The 15512-nt window shown below is 39.7% G+C and overlaps 1 protein-coding gene across 2 annotated transcripts in view; it reads left to right on the forward strand.

The window, feature by feature from the left end:
• Positions 1-14068, forward strand: part of Smg1 (SMG1 nonsense mediated mRNA decay associated PI3K related kinase) — a 105295-nt gene extending 91227 nt beyond the window's left edge. For both annotated transcript variants that reach the window (XM_028778234.1, XM_028778235.1), the window contains 9 exons: positions 1162-1296; positions 2895-3047; positions 3273-3452; positions 4087-4314; positions 5715-5926; positions 6081-6187; positions 8370-8549; positions 8631-8737; positions 9788-14068. In XM_028778234.1, the coding sequence (XP_028634067.1) occupies positions 1162-1296; positions 2895-3047; positions 3273-3452; positions 4087-4314; positions 5715-5926; positions 6081-6187; positions 8370-8549; positions 8631-8737; positions 9788-9865 (1380 nt within the window). In that variant the 3' untranslated portion in view covers positions 9866-14068. The remainder of the gene's footprint in view (positions 1-1161; positions 1297-2894; positions 3048-3272; positions 3453-4086; positions 4315-5714; positions 5927-6080; positions 6188-8369; positions 8550-8630; positions 8738-9787) is intronic.
• Positions 14069-15512: the final 1444 nt, after the last annotated feature.

The raw sequence follows: 15512 nt of genomic DNA on the forward strand, positions 1-15512 counted from the left end.
TTTCTTTCTTTCTTTCTTTCTTTCTTTCTTTCTTTCTTTCTTTCTTTCTTTCTTTCTGTGGAATGGAGTTGGTTTCATGTGTAATGTCCTTTTCAGCAGGACTGTATGATAAGCATTTTATATATTTATGTATTAATGAACAGTGAGTATTGTTTGTGAATTGTTTCCCTTAGAAATTTTCAGTGTTGGTGCTGGAGAATGTAGCTTACTTATAGTTGGTAATGCATGCCCAGGACACCCAATACTGCATAAACTGAACTGGGTTGTGGAGTATCAGAAGTTCAAGGTCATCCTCAACTATATGGCAGGTTTGAGGTCAGCCTGGACTACATGAGACCTTGTTCAAAATAATAGTAATAATAATTAATGGAAAACAAACACTATAAATTTGAAAGTGACAGTTAATATTGAGGGAAACTTGTTTAAATATGAGCACACTTTAAAGCTTTAAGCATAATGTATAACTATTGGATTATCATTTAACTGGTGCTAGAAATCAAATCCAAGGCCTTACACATGTCAGGCATATCACTAAATTATACCCCTAGCTCCTATAGAAGTTGTAGCCCCAGTGACTGATCCTTAGAACATCAAAATAAAAAAAAAATTTTTACATAGAATGTAGAGAGTTCTTCTGTACTATTATTTCTTTTAGTCTCTGTCTAGTCTCCTTGCTAGACATTCCGACCAGACCCCAAACTAAGTCTACTGCTTCTTTTTATCTAGAGAGTGACACACATTGCCAAGATAAGGGTTTATTGTTGTTGTTGTTGTTGTTGTTTTGAAATGAAGCTCAAACTGACCTGGAACTTGTTATCCTCTTTTCTCCATCTCACAAGTACTGGGATTACAAGTTTTTTCCCACCAGACCTGGAAAGGTCAGTTGTTTTTGGGGAGCAGGTTCACCAAATGTACTTACCAGATGTCTTCATAATTCCTATTTGAATGCCATATGTTAGTGATCTATGAAGTTTACCAGCTATCTTTCATGTCAGGGAAGTTTTCAGTTAGCTGTGATACTTCTTTTATTCTCCCCAATTAATTGTCCCTTTATTGCAATTCAATTTTCTTTCTTCTCCCAGTCTTACCTCATGTGGCTCTTTCCTTATTTATCTGAAGTTTTGTTCTACGGGGCTTACATTCCTCTTTTTCTTTGAATAGTGGCAACATGAAGACCTCCTTATCAACAGACCACAAGCCATGTCAGTCACCCCGCCTCGGTCTGCAATTCTGACCAGCATGAAGAAGAAACTGCATGCTCTCAGTCAGATCGAGACTTCAATTGGGACTGTTCAGGTCTGACTGTCTTACTACTAGCACATTCTGTTATAGAAGTGTAACTCAGCATATCTGTGCCTATCTTTGGCTCCTGTGACAATTGAATATAACACAATCCCTTTTCACTTTCCCTCTTATTTGTTTTTATTGAAAATTAAGTCTTTTCATACAATATATTCTGATCACAGTTTTCTTCCCAGAGTCTCTCCACCTCCCCTCCCTAGCAACACTGTGCCTTTCTCTCTTAAGAAAACAGACATCTGTTTTGTACTTTCCAAGGACTACTATAGTAACTATTTTACCTGGCTTATTGTGAAACTTGGTTACTTTTTACTTCTGTCCTGTAGATAAAGTATTTAATATGTCCAGTGCAGCAGAACCTCAAAATGATTGTTGACTATATGCGTCCAGCTCTCTGTTGAAAGCTAAATAGTTTAATTTTTTTTAAAAAAGAAATTGGTCTTGAAACTGTATTTTTTTGTGTCCTTCATAACTCAGATGTTTGGTGACATTCTTTTCTGATTATATAATTTAATAATAAATAAAATTCAGTACTAACATAGTATTTTAAAATTTTGAAGTGAAACTTTTTGATCTTAGTTCTTTTTAAGTTGGCCAGCAGTCTGCCACTTGAGCATGTCCTCAACCATCTTTCCTTTCCTTTCCTTTCCTTTCCTTTCCTTTCCATTTTTTTTTTTTGGGGGGGGGTGGGTTTCGAGACAGGGTTTCTCTGTATAGCCCTGGCCATCCTGGAACTCACTCTGTAGACCAGGCTGGCCTCGAACTCAGAAATTTGCCTGCCTCTGCCTCCCAAGTGCTAGGATTAAAAGTGTATGCCACCACTTCCCAGCTAACTTTATTTTTCTTGTGGTGAGGATTGAACATAATCTCATGCTTCCTAGGCATGAGTTCTACCTCTCAGCTACATATATCTCCAGAAATGTTTTTAGTTTTCAATTTTTAGTATTTATTTAATTTTTTTTTTTTACATAGAAATGACAAGTTCTTATCCTGTAGCCCAGGCTAGCCTGGACCTGGCCATCAGCATTTCCAGTGCTGAGATCGCAAGAATGCCATCACTATGCCAAGTCTGTATTTAATTTTTAAAAAACTGCTTTAAGGGGCTGGAGAGATGGCTTAGCAGTTAAGAGCATTGATTGCTCTTCCAGAGGTCCTGAGTTTAATTCCCAGCAAGCACATGGTGGCTCACAACCATCTGTAATGGGATCTGATGCCCTCTTCTGGTGTATCTGAAGAGAGTGACAGTGTACTCAAATACATAAAATAAATAAATTTCTTAAAAAGATATTTTATATTAAAAAGATATTTTATATTTTAAAAAAACTGCTTTAATAAAACAAATGCTGCAAAAAAAAAATTAGGCAAACCCCGAAGAACATGAAAGTGTTACAGATTTTAAGTAAATCAAAAGTTAATCTTTTTTTGGCCCTTAAGTACTCAAAATCAAGATGAACTCTGAAACAAAGGTATTAGCTATGTTTTCTAAGTTAAGCATGCCCACCTATCATACTACATCTCAATATGACCAGAAAATGCTTAATAAATAGGGAGTGGAGAGTATGGTAAAGGCTCAGGGTTTCTACTGGCTTTTACAGGAGAAACTAGCAGCCCTTGAAGCGAGCATTGAGCAGCGGCTGAAATGGGCAGGTGGTGCCAATCCTGCCCTGGCACCAGTATTACAAGATTTTGAAGCAACAATAGCTGAAAGAAGAAATCTTGTTCTCAAAGAGAGCCAGAGAGCAAACCAGGTACTGCACACTCCTCTCAGGCTTTCAAGATTATGACACCATTTGAACTTTGTCTTAAGGTACATTTTAGCTGTCTCAGATCTTGTAAATACTGACAAAAATTAAAAGTAAATACTACTCGCAGCTTTTGTAAATAAGTTTTCAGGACTAATTCTAATTCAGATACTAGAAATGTGTCAGTAGTGCTGTCACCTTTTCCACCACAATGTGGTTCTCTCTTCACAGGTCACTTTTCTCTGCAGCAATATCATTCATTTTGAAAGCCTACGAACAAGAACTGCCGAAGCCTTAAGCCTGGATGCTGCCTTATTTGAACTAATCAAACGGTGTCAGCAGATGTGTTCATTTGCGTCACAGTTCAACAGCTCAGTTTCCGAGTTAGAGCTTCGTTTATTACAGAGAGTGGTGAGTTCTGTGGGAGAAACTAACTGCTAGTGTTTGAAATGATACGGCCAGTAACCTAAATTAAGGTTATGGTTATTGGAGACTGAATATATTAACAAGTTGTTACAGGGATGCAGTGATGACTAAATCTAGCTTTTTGCATTCATGGAACTTGACTGTTCAATAATAAATATGTTGAATGAAAAAGATACTGTGACTTATGTGAAAGTTCTGAAGGGAGCAAAATGTGTATAGTATTGTGTGCAGTGTGCCAGGAGAGTAGAACAGGCACGGTGAGCTAAGCTTGAAAGTACCAAGTCAGTGAGCTCAGTGTTTGAGTGTAATGGAGAAGATTTATTTAGGCTGTTTCAGGAAGTTTTGTCTTCATTTCAAAGAGTAGTTTAGGGTAAGTTTAGAGACTTAGTTTATAGATATTTGTCATTCTAACGGTATTATTGGTTTTCAAGCATTATATATTTCAAGCATTTATATCCTATATGATACGCAGAAAAATTAGAATTCTTCATGCAGACTTGAAATTGTTAAGTATTGTCTTTTATGTATTATCAAATCAAAAGCCAACTGAGAGTTTATGTCTCTTGCTGATGGTTATGATAGGACTTACTTCAGGTGAATGAATGCTTATTCTATTTAGGACACGACTCTTGAACATCCTATTGGCAGTTCTGAGTGGCTTCTATCAGCACATAAACAGTTGACCCAGGATATGTCCACCCAAAGGGCTGTTCAAACAGAGAAGGAACAGCAGATAGAGACTGTCTGTGAGACCATCCAGAGCCTAGTCGACAGCGTAAAGACTGTGCTCACGGGTCACAACCGGCAGCTGGGAGATGTAAAGCATCTCCTGAAAGCCATGGCTAAGGTAATGAATCCTGATGGCATAGTTTCCTGTCTCAAAATAATAGTTTTGTGGAAAGATGTGACACTATATAAACAAAAATAACCTCTCAATTTACATTTTGTAACTTGTTTGTAACTGCATCAGAATGTAGTATTTTCATCAACTATGTTTTAAAGCAGGCATTCTAATTTTTGTACAGAGAGAACCCAAGGCTTAAATTGGTTAATTTAGTGTCATAGAGCAGGTATTTTGGTTTTCTGTCTTTTCTTCTCCACCTGTATTTCCAAACATGTACAGCTTGCCTCCAAAGTTAATGAACTACTTACGGTCTCTTCCCTCCAGTACCCTACTCAGTCTGGTTAATAAGGAAATGCATCCCTTGTAAAGGCTAAATTAAATTACTTTATCTTTACAAAATAGTAGGGACAGTCTATAGTGAGAATTCTGGTTTCGGTTTCTTTTTTTTTTTTTTTTTGGTTTTTCAAGACAGGGTTTCTCTGTGTAGTTCTGGCTGTCCTGGAACTCACTCTGTAGACCAGGCTGGCCTCGAACTCAGAAATCCGCCTGCCCCTGCCTCCCAAGTGCTGGGATTAAAGGCGTGCGCCACCACCGCCCGGCAGCTGGTTTCGGTTTCTTAAAAAGGAAATATAAGAATATGTTTTTCAGCTGGGCAGTGGTGGTGCACGTCTTTAATCCCAGCATTTGGGAGGCAGAGGCAGGTGGATTTCTGAGGCCAGTCTGGTCTACAGAGTGCGTTCCAGGACAGCTAGGGCTACACAGAGAAACCCTGTCTTGAAAAACAAACAAACAAAAAAAGAATGTTGTTTCATTTTAATCCCAGGTGTGGGGATATGGGGGCTGTTTCACAGCAGCTGACGATGAAGTGCCTAGCGCTCTAGCAGAAGCATGGTTTTGATAGTTGCAGATAGTTTCTTCAATTGTGTGACATTTGGAATTCTGGGAACGTTTCAGAGGGTATATAAGTGGTAGAGCCCCAATAGGTTGGTGGTTGGTGGTCGGTGGTCATTGGGGCAGTAGTGGGGGTGGTGGTGGTTGCTATTTAATAGTCATGCTCAAAGAAGAAATAAATTAGATTCACACACACACACACCCTTCCCCCCCTCCCCCCAATCCTTTTTTCTCTCGTATCTAATGATAAGGGGTGAAACTGGAGGGATAAAGAGGGAAAAAGAACTCACAAAGTCGCAAAGAACAGTTACAACAGTCATTTTGGTATTTCTTTTTATTTGGTGCTGGAAACAAAGATTCTGTAATAAAAGAAAACTGACCTATAATAACCAGATCAATCAAGCACAGTGATATTTAGATCGCTTATTGCCTCTTAATCAAGAGGTTACTATCTTGGAAGGAGTTGCTGGAACGAATAAGTCTGTTCTTAATGGTTTATGCATTGGTGGCAGGACGAAGAGGCTGCTCTAGCAGATGCTGAAGATATTCCCTATGAGAGCAGTGTCAGGCAGTTCCTGGCTGAATACAAATCATGGCAGGACAACATTCAGACAGTTTTGTTCACACTAGTCCAGGCTATGGGTCAGGTTCGAAGTCAAGAACATGTTGAAATGCTGCAGGAAATCACTCCCACCTTGAAAGAACTGAAGACACAAAGCCAGAGGTAAGAATGCTCCCTGGCCAGCCCTAGTGAAGTAGAAGCAAAGCATGGGAAGCTTCTCTCTTTGTCATTTTTATTCTAGTTTGCTCATATGTTTGTAAACAGTTATATGACAAAACATTCCATAAATAAATATTTCATAAATTTTGTATTTCAGTATCTATAATAATTTAGTGAGTTTTGCATCACCTTTAGTCACCGACGCAGCAAACGAGTGTTCAAGTCCAACCTCATCTGCTACTTACCAGCCGTCCTTTGCTGCAGGTATGAAAGCAGCCCAATCTTGATGTGTTGACAGTTTATACATACAGGGTTAGGTGTTTAGCTATGGGTGAATATTATTGTATTTATAGTCACTGCCTTTTAAAAGAGTTTTCTTTAACACTGCCATATACCAGCTCAGTAGATTTTGGTATTATCAAAAATTCCCCATAACTTTAGCTCCTCGGGATCTGATACCTACTCTGCCCTCTCTGTGTGGTTATATACACAAGGGGCATGGGGGTAAAAATGCTAAAAAATATTTACAAATAAACCAAGCTGAAAAAGAAGTCAGAAAATTTGTTGAGATTTAATATTCTATTTTAAAATGAATAGATTGATTTTTCTCAATAAGATCAAGCATGGTGGTACATACCTATACTTGGGAGGCCAAAGCAGGAGGCTTGCAAGTCAGACCTAAATGAATTTATACTTCTCTTTTTTCTCTTTTCCTTCCTTTTTTCCCCTTCTTTCCCTCCTTTCCTTCTTCCCTCCCTCCTTCCCTTCCTCCCTCATTTCCTATTTTCTTTTTTAAATTTTATTTATTATTCATTTGTTTGTTTATTTTTAGATGTTATCACTTTACATAGCTGTGGCTGTCCTAGCACTCAGTATGTAGCCCAAGCTAGCCTTGAACTCACAGAGATTCACCTGCTTCTGCCTCCCAGTTGCTGGGATGGAAGGCATGCACCACATGCCCATCTTATGACTTTTACTTATGATTTAAAATTTTATTCTTGTTGAGCCCTTAGAATAGTAGAATAATAAGAGAAATGAAGTTTTGGAGCCTAATCAAGACATGAAAACTACTGTGCATGTCTGTAAGGTTTTGTTTTTTAATAAATATATTAGAACATAATCATCAGGATCATTTTGCTTTTTTCCAGTTAGTATTAAATTGATAATTGCTTGATGTCAAATTTATAAATGCCCAAAAAAGTATGTTCTATGGGTGATACTTATTTTTAAAGGATAGCATTTCACTGCTAAGCCCTGGTTAGCCTAGAACACACAGATTTTCCTGTCTCTGCCTCCAGGGAGCTGGATGCAAGGTGTGGCCATCAGTTCATCTTTTCTTTCCTGTGTTCTTGCTGCTGTTGCTTTTCCTCATCCAGTATATTTTGGCCATGTTTTTTTCCCTTACCCCCAACTCCTTGCAGATTTCTTCTCTCCCTACTCTAACTTCATATTTTTTTTCTCTTTAAAAAGAAAAATAGTTAAAAACAAAAGCACACACAAAAAAATCTAAAACCAAATGAAACAAAGAAAAAATTTTCTCCATCACCCCTGTTGTGTCTGGAAAATGCTGTTTCCTTTATAGTCCTCTACTACCTCTGGCTTTACAGTCTTCCTGCCACCTCTTCTGTATAGACCCCTGAGTCTTGAAGGAGGGGGTTGAATGCTCTAAGTTTCTCACTCTCTGTTGTTGTCCAGTGGTGAATCTCAGTGTTAATTACATTTACTGCAAGAAGAAACTTGGCTGATAGTTTGAGTGATGCACTGATTTGAGACCCAATTATGTGTGGTGATGTCCCTGGTGAGCCATTCTGTAGTTACCAGGGAGCAGGGAGTTGCTGAGAAATTTAGATTGGCTGGAAGGAATGGTTTAGGAAGGTGCTGAGGAAGGGCTCCCCCCCACCCCCCCAAGGATTTTTTGTTGTTTTTTGAGACAGGGTTTCCCTGTATAGCCCGGGCTGTCCTGGAACTCACTCTGTAGACCAGGCTGGCCTCGAACTCAGAGATCTGCCTGCCTCTGCCTCACAAGTGCTGGGATTAAAGGCGTGCGCCACCACAGCCCGGCGGAATTTTTTTTTATAGGGGGTTAGGCTGTGTTTATGTGGGGGGGGGGGGGGGGGGGGCATTATGTGTGGGTTGGGGTATATTGTTTCAGAAGTCAACCTTGGATGCCATCACCTTAGTTGTGCTTCGATGTGGGTGTGAGTTCACTCTGTAGACCAGGCTGGCCTCAAACTTAAGAGATCCTTCTGCCTCCTGAGTTCTGGGATTAAAGGCATGAGCCTTTAATGGGATAAGGACTTTTAACATTATAAAATCAAGTTCATTTTCAAGGTTGAGTACTGTGGAATAAGTCCTATCAACCATCCCTTGTGTGTGTGCTGCCAACCCAAATTCACCCCCAATTTTTGTTTGTATGCAAATTGAGCCACCAATTCTTTCTCTTTAGCCGTTAGGAGTAACACTGGCCAGAAGACTCAGCCTGATGTCATGTCTCAGAATGCTAAAAAGTTGATTCAGAAAAATCTGGCTACATCAGCAGATACTCCACCAAGCACCATCCCAGGAACTGGCAAGAGCATCGCCTGTAGTCCCAAAAAGGCTGTCAGAGACCCTAAAACTGGGAAAGGTAATCAGTTAGAATATGGATGCCTTATAATTCTGTAATACACAAAAGTTGGTTTGACTTATGTCTGTCATTGCTTCATAGCTGTGCAAGAGAGAAACTCCTATGCAGTGAGTGTGTGGAAGAGAGTGAAAGCCAAGCTAGAGGGCCGAGATGTTGATCCAAACAGGAGGATGTCAGTTGCTGAGCAGGTGACTATTTTTTAAGCTTAAACTATGCATTATGCTGCTGGTGGGCTCAGGGATTTCATTTACCCATTTCCTTATTTTTATCAAGAAATAATAGGCTCTTGGCCTAGCAGAATGGTTCAGTGGATAAAGGCGTACGCGTCAGAGCCTGACAGCCTAAATTCAGTTTCCAGTTTCACATGGTAGAATAAAGGTTGCCAACTCATTCAGGTTGTCGCACGCACGCACGCACGCACTAAATGTTAATGATAAAAAGAGAAATCAACTCCTTAAACCTACATTCAGGATTCAGAAGGTGATTGGTGACACTGCTCTAAGGTTGTCCAGTGCTCAGTACTTGACTCTTCACTACTCAGTCCTTTCCTTTTAGGCAACCTCTTGCATAGAAATTTAAGTTGTATGATTGCTCTATTCACCCACCACACATTCAAGTTAACTCTCACCTTAAAGATCTTGAAAGTATCAGATGAAGAGAGGATGACAGTTTGTGGAGGCGTAGACTCTTTTAGTCCCATGAATACCTGTGTATTTTTTCCCAAAGTTTTCTCCTGTTATTGTATCTGTATCACCCCTCTCTACTTCTTCCCCTCTCACCCAGCCCCACTCCGGGGTGCTGGAGATTGAACATTGGTCCTTACAGGTACTAGGCAGATACTTTACTGCTGAGCTATTCAGTTGTTAGTAGTTTATTTTGAAAAATGTTTAAACTTACAGAAAAGTTGTAGGGATGACCTACTTTTAACCTAAACTAACCACTTCTTACCCACATCTGCATCATTTACTTTTTCTAAGCAAATGGTGGTAGGGGGTGGGTAGGCTTCTTACCATTCCTAAAGTTCCAAGGGTTCTGACTTTCCTAAGACCACTGAGCTTGTTGCATCCCCTGTGATCATGAAGAGTGCCACCTCTTTCTACCAGAGTATTATCTCTCTTCCTTTTGATGATTTGTTTGGCTAGAAACTTGCTCTTGGGATAACTCATGCAATTGGCATATGAAATGTGACCTTTCTGGTTCTCAGTGATTTTTCAATTCTGTCCTACCTATGTTCACAGGTTGACTATGTCATTAAGGAAGCAACTAATCTAGATAACTTGGCTCAGCTGTATGAAGGTTGGACAGCCTGGGTGTGAATGGCAAGACAGTAGACGAGTCTGGTTAAGCGAGGTCAGACATCCACCAGAATCAACTCAGCCTCAGGCATCCAAAGCCACATCACAGTCGGTGGTGATGCAACTGGGGGCTTACTCTGAGGAAATCTCGGTGTACTAGGAAGTGAATCCTGCAGGACAGCTGCACTCAGGGATACGCCCAACACCACGGCCAGGGTCACAGGTGAAGAAAGCAAGCTCACTGCCTGCACACGGAGATTGTCTTTCTGCTACAGAACAGCTGCAAACGTGTCAGGAGGTTAGCTGAGAAAGAAATGGGGCTGCTGCTGCGGAGCACAGAGTGACTTGGAACTCCATTCCACCTGACCCTGTGTGTACAATCCAGGAAAACAAACCCCGATCGGAAACAGAGAAAATTGGGGCCGCGAAGAACTCACAGCCAAGGAAGAGTTGTTGCGTTCAGATTCTCGAGAAACATTTGTTGCTCAGCAACAGTACTGGTTGGGTTGACCAGTTAAGTACCAAAAGGCTATGCTGTATGAATTTCAGAAATGGACTGAAAAAATGGAGAGCAGTGTAATAGACACACACTACATTGGAAGAACTGACTTCTGAAATGAAGAGAAAAGCACCTATGGATCCCACTCCTTCCCATCGTTACCTGTTCCCCGGCTCCCCATTGACCCATCCCGGTAGATTAGCCAGCTGTCAGACTCACTTTTATTTCAATCCTTACACTTCATAAACTTGTCTCCACATTGTTACCATATTTGGAGACAAACAGGAGCTTCTCCAAATCCAGTGAAAACATGGGAAATTCAAGGATTGTTTAAAGGTCTGTGATCATCACATACAAGATGTAACTCTGGTTATTTCAGTCATATCTGTGACTCTATCATGTACAGTTTCCTGAATTGTCACTGTGCATCCAAACGTAATGAGTCTAACAGACACATGTGCACTCCCCTCTGCTTACAATGTGCATTTTTTGGAGGTCATTCAAATTTTCCCTCTTCTGTGATTGCTGTAGTTTCTTTCATAGAAAGTAGCTGATCTGATGTAATCTTTTACCTTTTAAACAACCAGGATAGAGAACCTATTGGAGTTTGCATTGTTGATGACAGGTTCACAATAAAGTAATGTTCTGGTGGAGGTAGAGTGAAATGTTTTTTAATTCAGTTTTCTTATTTGACACTTTTAATTTACAAAGTGTAATTTTATGTTTTAAAGTGTAAATTAAAAATGCTTTAGTTTACCCAAATGGTATACGCAGTAATGCCTACCAGCAGCACCTTTAAGTTCAGCTGCTGGCCTGTGATGGGGTCCATTTACCTTTTGCAACATTTTATAGCTTGCTGTTGAGTGACTAGTGTGTAGTGAGTCATGATCAAGGCATCCTTCAGTTTAGCGTTTTCAGTACTCACTGCTGATCCTTGGTAGAAGTGCAGACTAGAATAGAGCTAAAAATCACGAATCAACACAGAATATGAGTCTTTTCCCTGCATTTTAGCAACTAGTGTGGTGGCCACCTAATTTGCCAGCCTCTAAAAGCCTGAAAGGTCCAGGTGTCTCTAGGCTCTTCTCTGACTGCTACGAGTTCGAATTCTAATCCTTAAGGATGGATGCCACTTTCTTGATGATGAGTATTAGAAGGTGCTGTTTTCAGTCTCCACATGTCCGCTGACAAGTTAAAGAATCTAGCACATTGCATTTGGTTTTATTTGTTGATTTTGAGCCTTATTGTCACAAAACAGCCTAGCTGGAATATTGATGCCATACTGTATTTTTGCATGCTGTTTTCTTCCCTAGAGGCATTGAGGGCAACTGCACTTTTGCTCAAGATGTGTCATTTTCAGACATTCTTTATGCCAGGAAGAACTTTTGTTGTAAGGAGAAAACCAGCTCAGATTTTTATCCCTGTAGGTGGTGGTAGTGATCAGAAATGGCTTCTGCTTTGGTAATAGGTGAATTTTATTCTCTAAGAATCTCAGGCATCAGAAGTACTTGGTGTCTTAATCCAAGCAAAAATAAGACAGCTTAAAAAACAACCAAAAAAAAAAAAATGTGCCTCTGGTGAATTATCCATCCTTTTTATTTTAAACTGGTCTTTGAGAGAATAGTGCATGGTTATAGGGCAGATAAGAGCAGCCAAGGACTTCAAAGCTTGTTAATCACTGCACTCTGGATAAAACCCTCATTTGTATGGTTTGGCTTCCTGTTCAAATAGCCTTTCCAGGTTTAACTTCTTTAAGGAGCCTCAAGTGAAAAACAAACAAACAAACCAGGGCCACTGGGGAATGTTTTATGAAATCATGTAGAGTGCTGTAGTTTTGAAGTCATCCTTTTTTTGATGACAAAATACCTGTGGAAAACCAGGGATATTTTCTCTTTTTATCCAACTCTTCTCCTCTTTATCCCCTACCCCTCTACTCCCTACTTCTGTCTTCCTTTTCTCCACTTTTAGGATTCAGCAGGTACAGAACAACCTCTTCTATTTCAGAGTACCCTTGAGAATTGAAATGTATTTCGATTAGTTGTCTTTAATTAGCTAACTAGAGTCAGTTGATATCTCTACCAAGCTAAAGCCTAGTACCTACAAAGCTGTTTCTTTACCAAAGTGTCTTTCTGTTTATGGTCATATGCTGATCATACAGTTTGCTAGATGATTTGACACTGGTGGTGAGTTCTTTTGAGGTGTGAGATTTCTATGTGAATCTGATAGGTCTTGATCTGCTTTCTTAGATCACTGATTCAGAGCTCTAATCCCAGGTTCAGGGTAAGAAATTTGTAATACAAAGGAAAAACTCCCTTCACTTTGCCCTTAACACTTGCCTCTGTTATATCTAAGCTTCGATAGATTTCTTAATGTCCAATGTTTGGTGTTATCTGCATTTTTTTTTTGTTTGTTTTAATTGTGGTTGTTCTGATGTGTGAAATTTAAGGAAAGAGCCATTTAATAAATGCCAAGCAGGGCAATGCAGCCAAATACTAGAGTTGATGTGCAGTCTTAGGTTCTTTTTAATCTTGAGTATTACAGGCAGTACTTTAAATCAGAGTCTTCCTGACCTATTTCCCTCCACCTTTTTGTAGTTCTTGGGGGCTTACTTGTGCAGTACTAAAATCAAAGGAGCTGGTTCTTCTTTTCTCCCAATCTTTTCTTAGTAATGAACACACCTACAACTAGCCTGCTACTCCTATTCATATACAGCAGATGTCAGTGCTATGCTGCTAATATTAGCTGGATTTCCTGCAGTGCAGGGATGGAACCTTGCACATGCTAGGCAAGCTCTCTAACCTGAGCTACATACATCCTAGCCCTAAGACTAGCACCCTGAATCATCTTTGTTTCCTGTGTTCATATGCGGACGAAGACCAACATTGTTTTATATTGAATTTATAAAATGCTAGTAATTTAGAACCCCCCCCCCCAAAAAAAAAACAAATCAAGGAGGCAAAAATTAACGCACTAGTCACTGAAGACTTCATCTTCAGTCACCTGGATAGGATAGGTAGAATCCTCCTAACAAGTACTGGTGAGCATCACAATGCTTTGCAAAGTTTCAAGAGGAGGCAGTCACTGTACTTTGCCTGCTTTTGGGTCTAGATAACACCACTGTCTATTTATAAAAAGCAAACAGCTTGGGTTTGAAAAGGCAACCATGTAGAGAAAACTTGAGAATTGGGGCTCACTAGGATATTCTAGTGCTAATCTTAAAAACTCAAATCAGCTGGATATTTGAAGATGTTAAGGAATTGGATATAGTTCTGAAATTTTATTTTTCCAAAACAGGCTGATTAGCAGTGGTGGTTTTCCCTTTTTCTGACAGTGTGTTTCAGCTGTTTCAGATTTCTGTGTTATTCTAATTTACAAGTCCCTTAAATTTCCACCTGGAATGTCAGGTGGCAATGACATCACACTTTGTTGTTTTTTTTTTGTTTTGTTTTTAAACCCTTATTTAAGAACAAGTTGAGTTGAACTGAATCTTCCTTGTCTTAGTAACATTGTACAAATAGTGGCTTTTTTTAAGTTGTAATGCCTCCTGATAGATATAATTTTGTGCTTGTATTTAAGATTAAAAGTTGACTAAATAACACCAGCTTCCTGAAAATGTCCATAATGCATCTTTTGAAAAACAAAAACACCCGCCTACTTTACATTAACATGATAAAGATTGTATGAAATACCTGTTTTTCAAAAAATAAAGGTTCAAGTCTTAAAAGATACAGTATCTAAGCTCTGAATTTATTGAAGTAGATCCCAGAAAGTTTGTTTTGAAATACAGTTTTGTGACTTTTTTTTCTATTATCTCTCCAAATTAAAAAGTTCTCAAAAATGTTTTACTTTTTTTTTGAACAGCGGAGTTAATTTATTTCAGTAGGAAAGTTCTTTAATCCCAGGGGAGGCAAAGATAGTGGATCTCTGATTTCTAGGCCGACCAGGTCTGTAAAGCAAGTTCCAGTATAGCCAGGAGTACACAGAGAAACCCTGTCTTGAATAACCAAAGAATGTATGAAGCTTAATTTTAGCAATATTTAAAACAAAACTGCAGACCCTTATTTTGAGTGAAAGCTCTAAAGGAAGAGAGAATATCTGTGAAGACTTCATTTGTTGTGCCTAAGTTCTGAGGAAGATTTGTGCTAAGGGCTTCATCATTTGACATTTCAAAAAGTCACTCTTCTTTGTGGTAGAAAAAGAGGTGTTTGTAACCCCTGAGCCATTTGAAAAGTTAGTGAGAGCTGGGTTTAGACCTGGGACTGGCCTAAATTTAAATTTTACTTTGGAAACACCGATTAAATTCAAAGCTTTCTGAAGCAGTAGCCAAGTTGTCAAGATAGAAGCGAGAGATTTTACAAGCTCTGCCTCTCTTAGCAAAGTGATTGCTCATGGTACCATCAAGATGGGCACCTCACTTCCTAGCTTGGTGGCAGCTGTTTGGGTCCTTTTGTTCTTAGTACTGAGGAGGTGAAGGCGGGAACTCCAGGATTTTACAATTTTCGATATGATTTCTGTATCAACCAATTTTATAATATCCCCCCTACACACACACACCACACACGAGATGAGCATCATTCTTGGTCAAAATAATTGTACCTTTTCTAGTACTTTCCACAATGTCTATGACAAACTGTATGCCCCTGTGATAGAACCACCATAGGCCAGGAAGTGACCGGCTTATTTAGGAGCACTGTGTGATCTCTCACGTTTCTTTTAAACCTCCAAGGACTTTAAAGAGCCTAGTAATTAAGGAACGAAATGCTTTTTAAAATTTTAAAATCTAAAATAGTCCGTATTTAAGTATGGCTTCTCCAATACACCCATTCATCTATCAGTCTGAAGCGCTCCATCATTTGAATTGCTCCTCTACCCATCCATCCCGCCAAATGAAGCGCTCCCCTAGCTGCCTGAAATACTCAGATCTATCAATCAAGTGAAGCACCCCGCAAATGATTCCCTTAAAGACTGGCTGCAAATGAAGCCCTTTAAGAGCTCGTGCATCTTCCATGTTCTCAAAAGGCCTGTTACGCTGCTGGCGAGAAGGCAGCAGCACTAGGCACAGGTAGCGCTCACGTGGGGCCGCCAGTTTTTCAGTCAGCAGGTGCCACAGGAACCTAAAGCGTCCTTCGTCCTTCTAGCCTCCTCATGGGATGCCACTGCGCATCCTCCACT

This window comes from Grammomys surdaster, unplaced genomic scaffold (assembly GCF_004785775.1).
Source record: "Grammomys surdaster isolate TR1022 unplaced genomic scaffold, NIH_TR_1.0 330, whole genome shotgun sequence".
Taxonomy (NCBI): Eukaryota; Metazoa; Chordata; class Mammalia; order Rodentia; family Muridae; genus Grammomys; species Grammomys surdaster.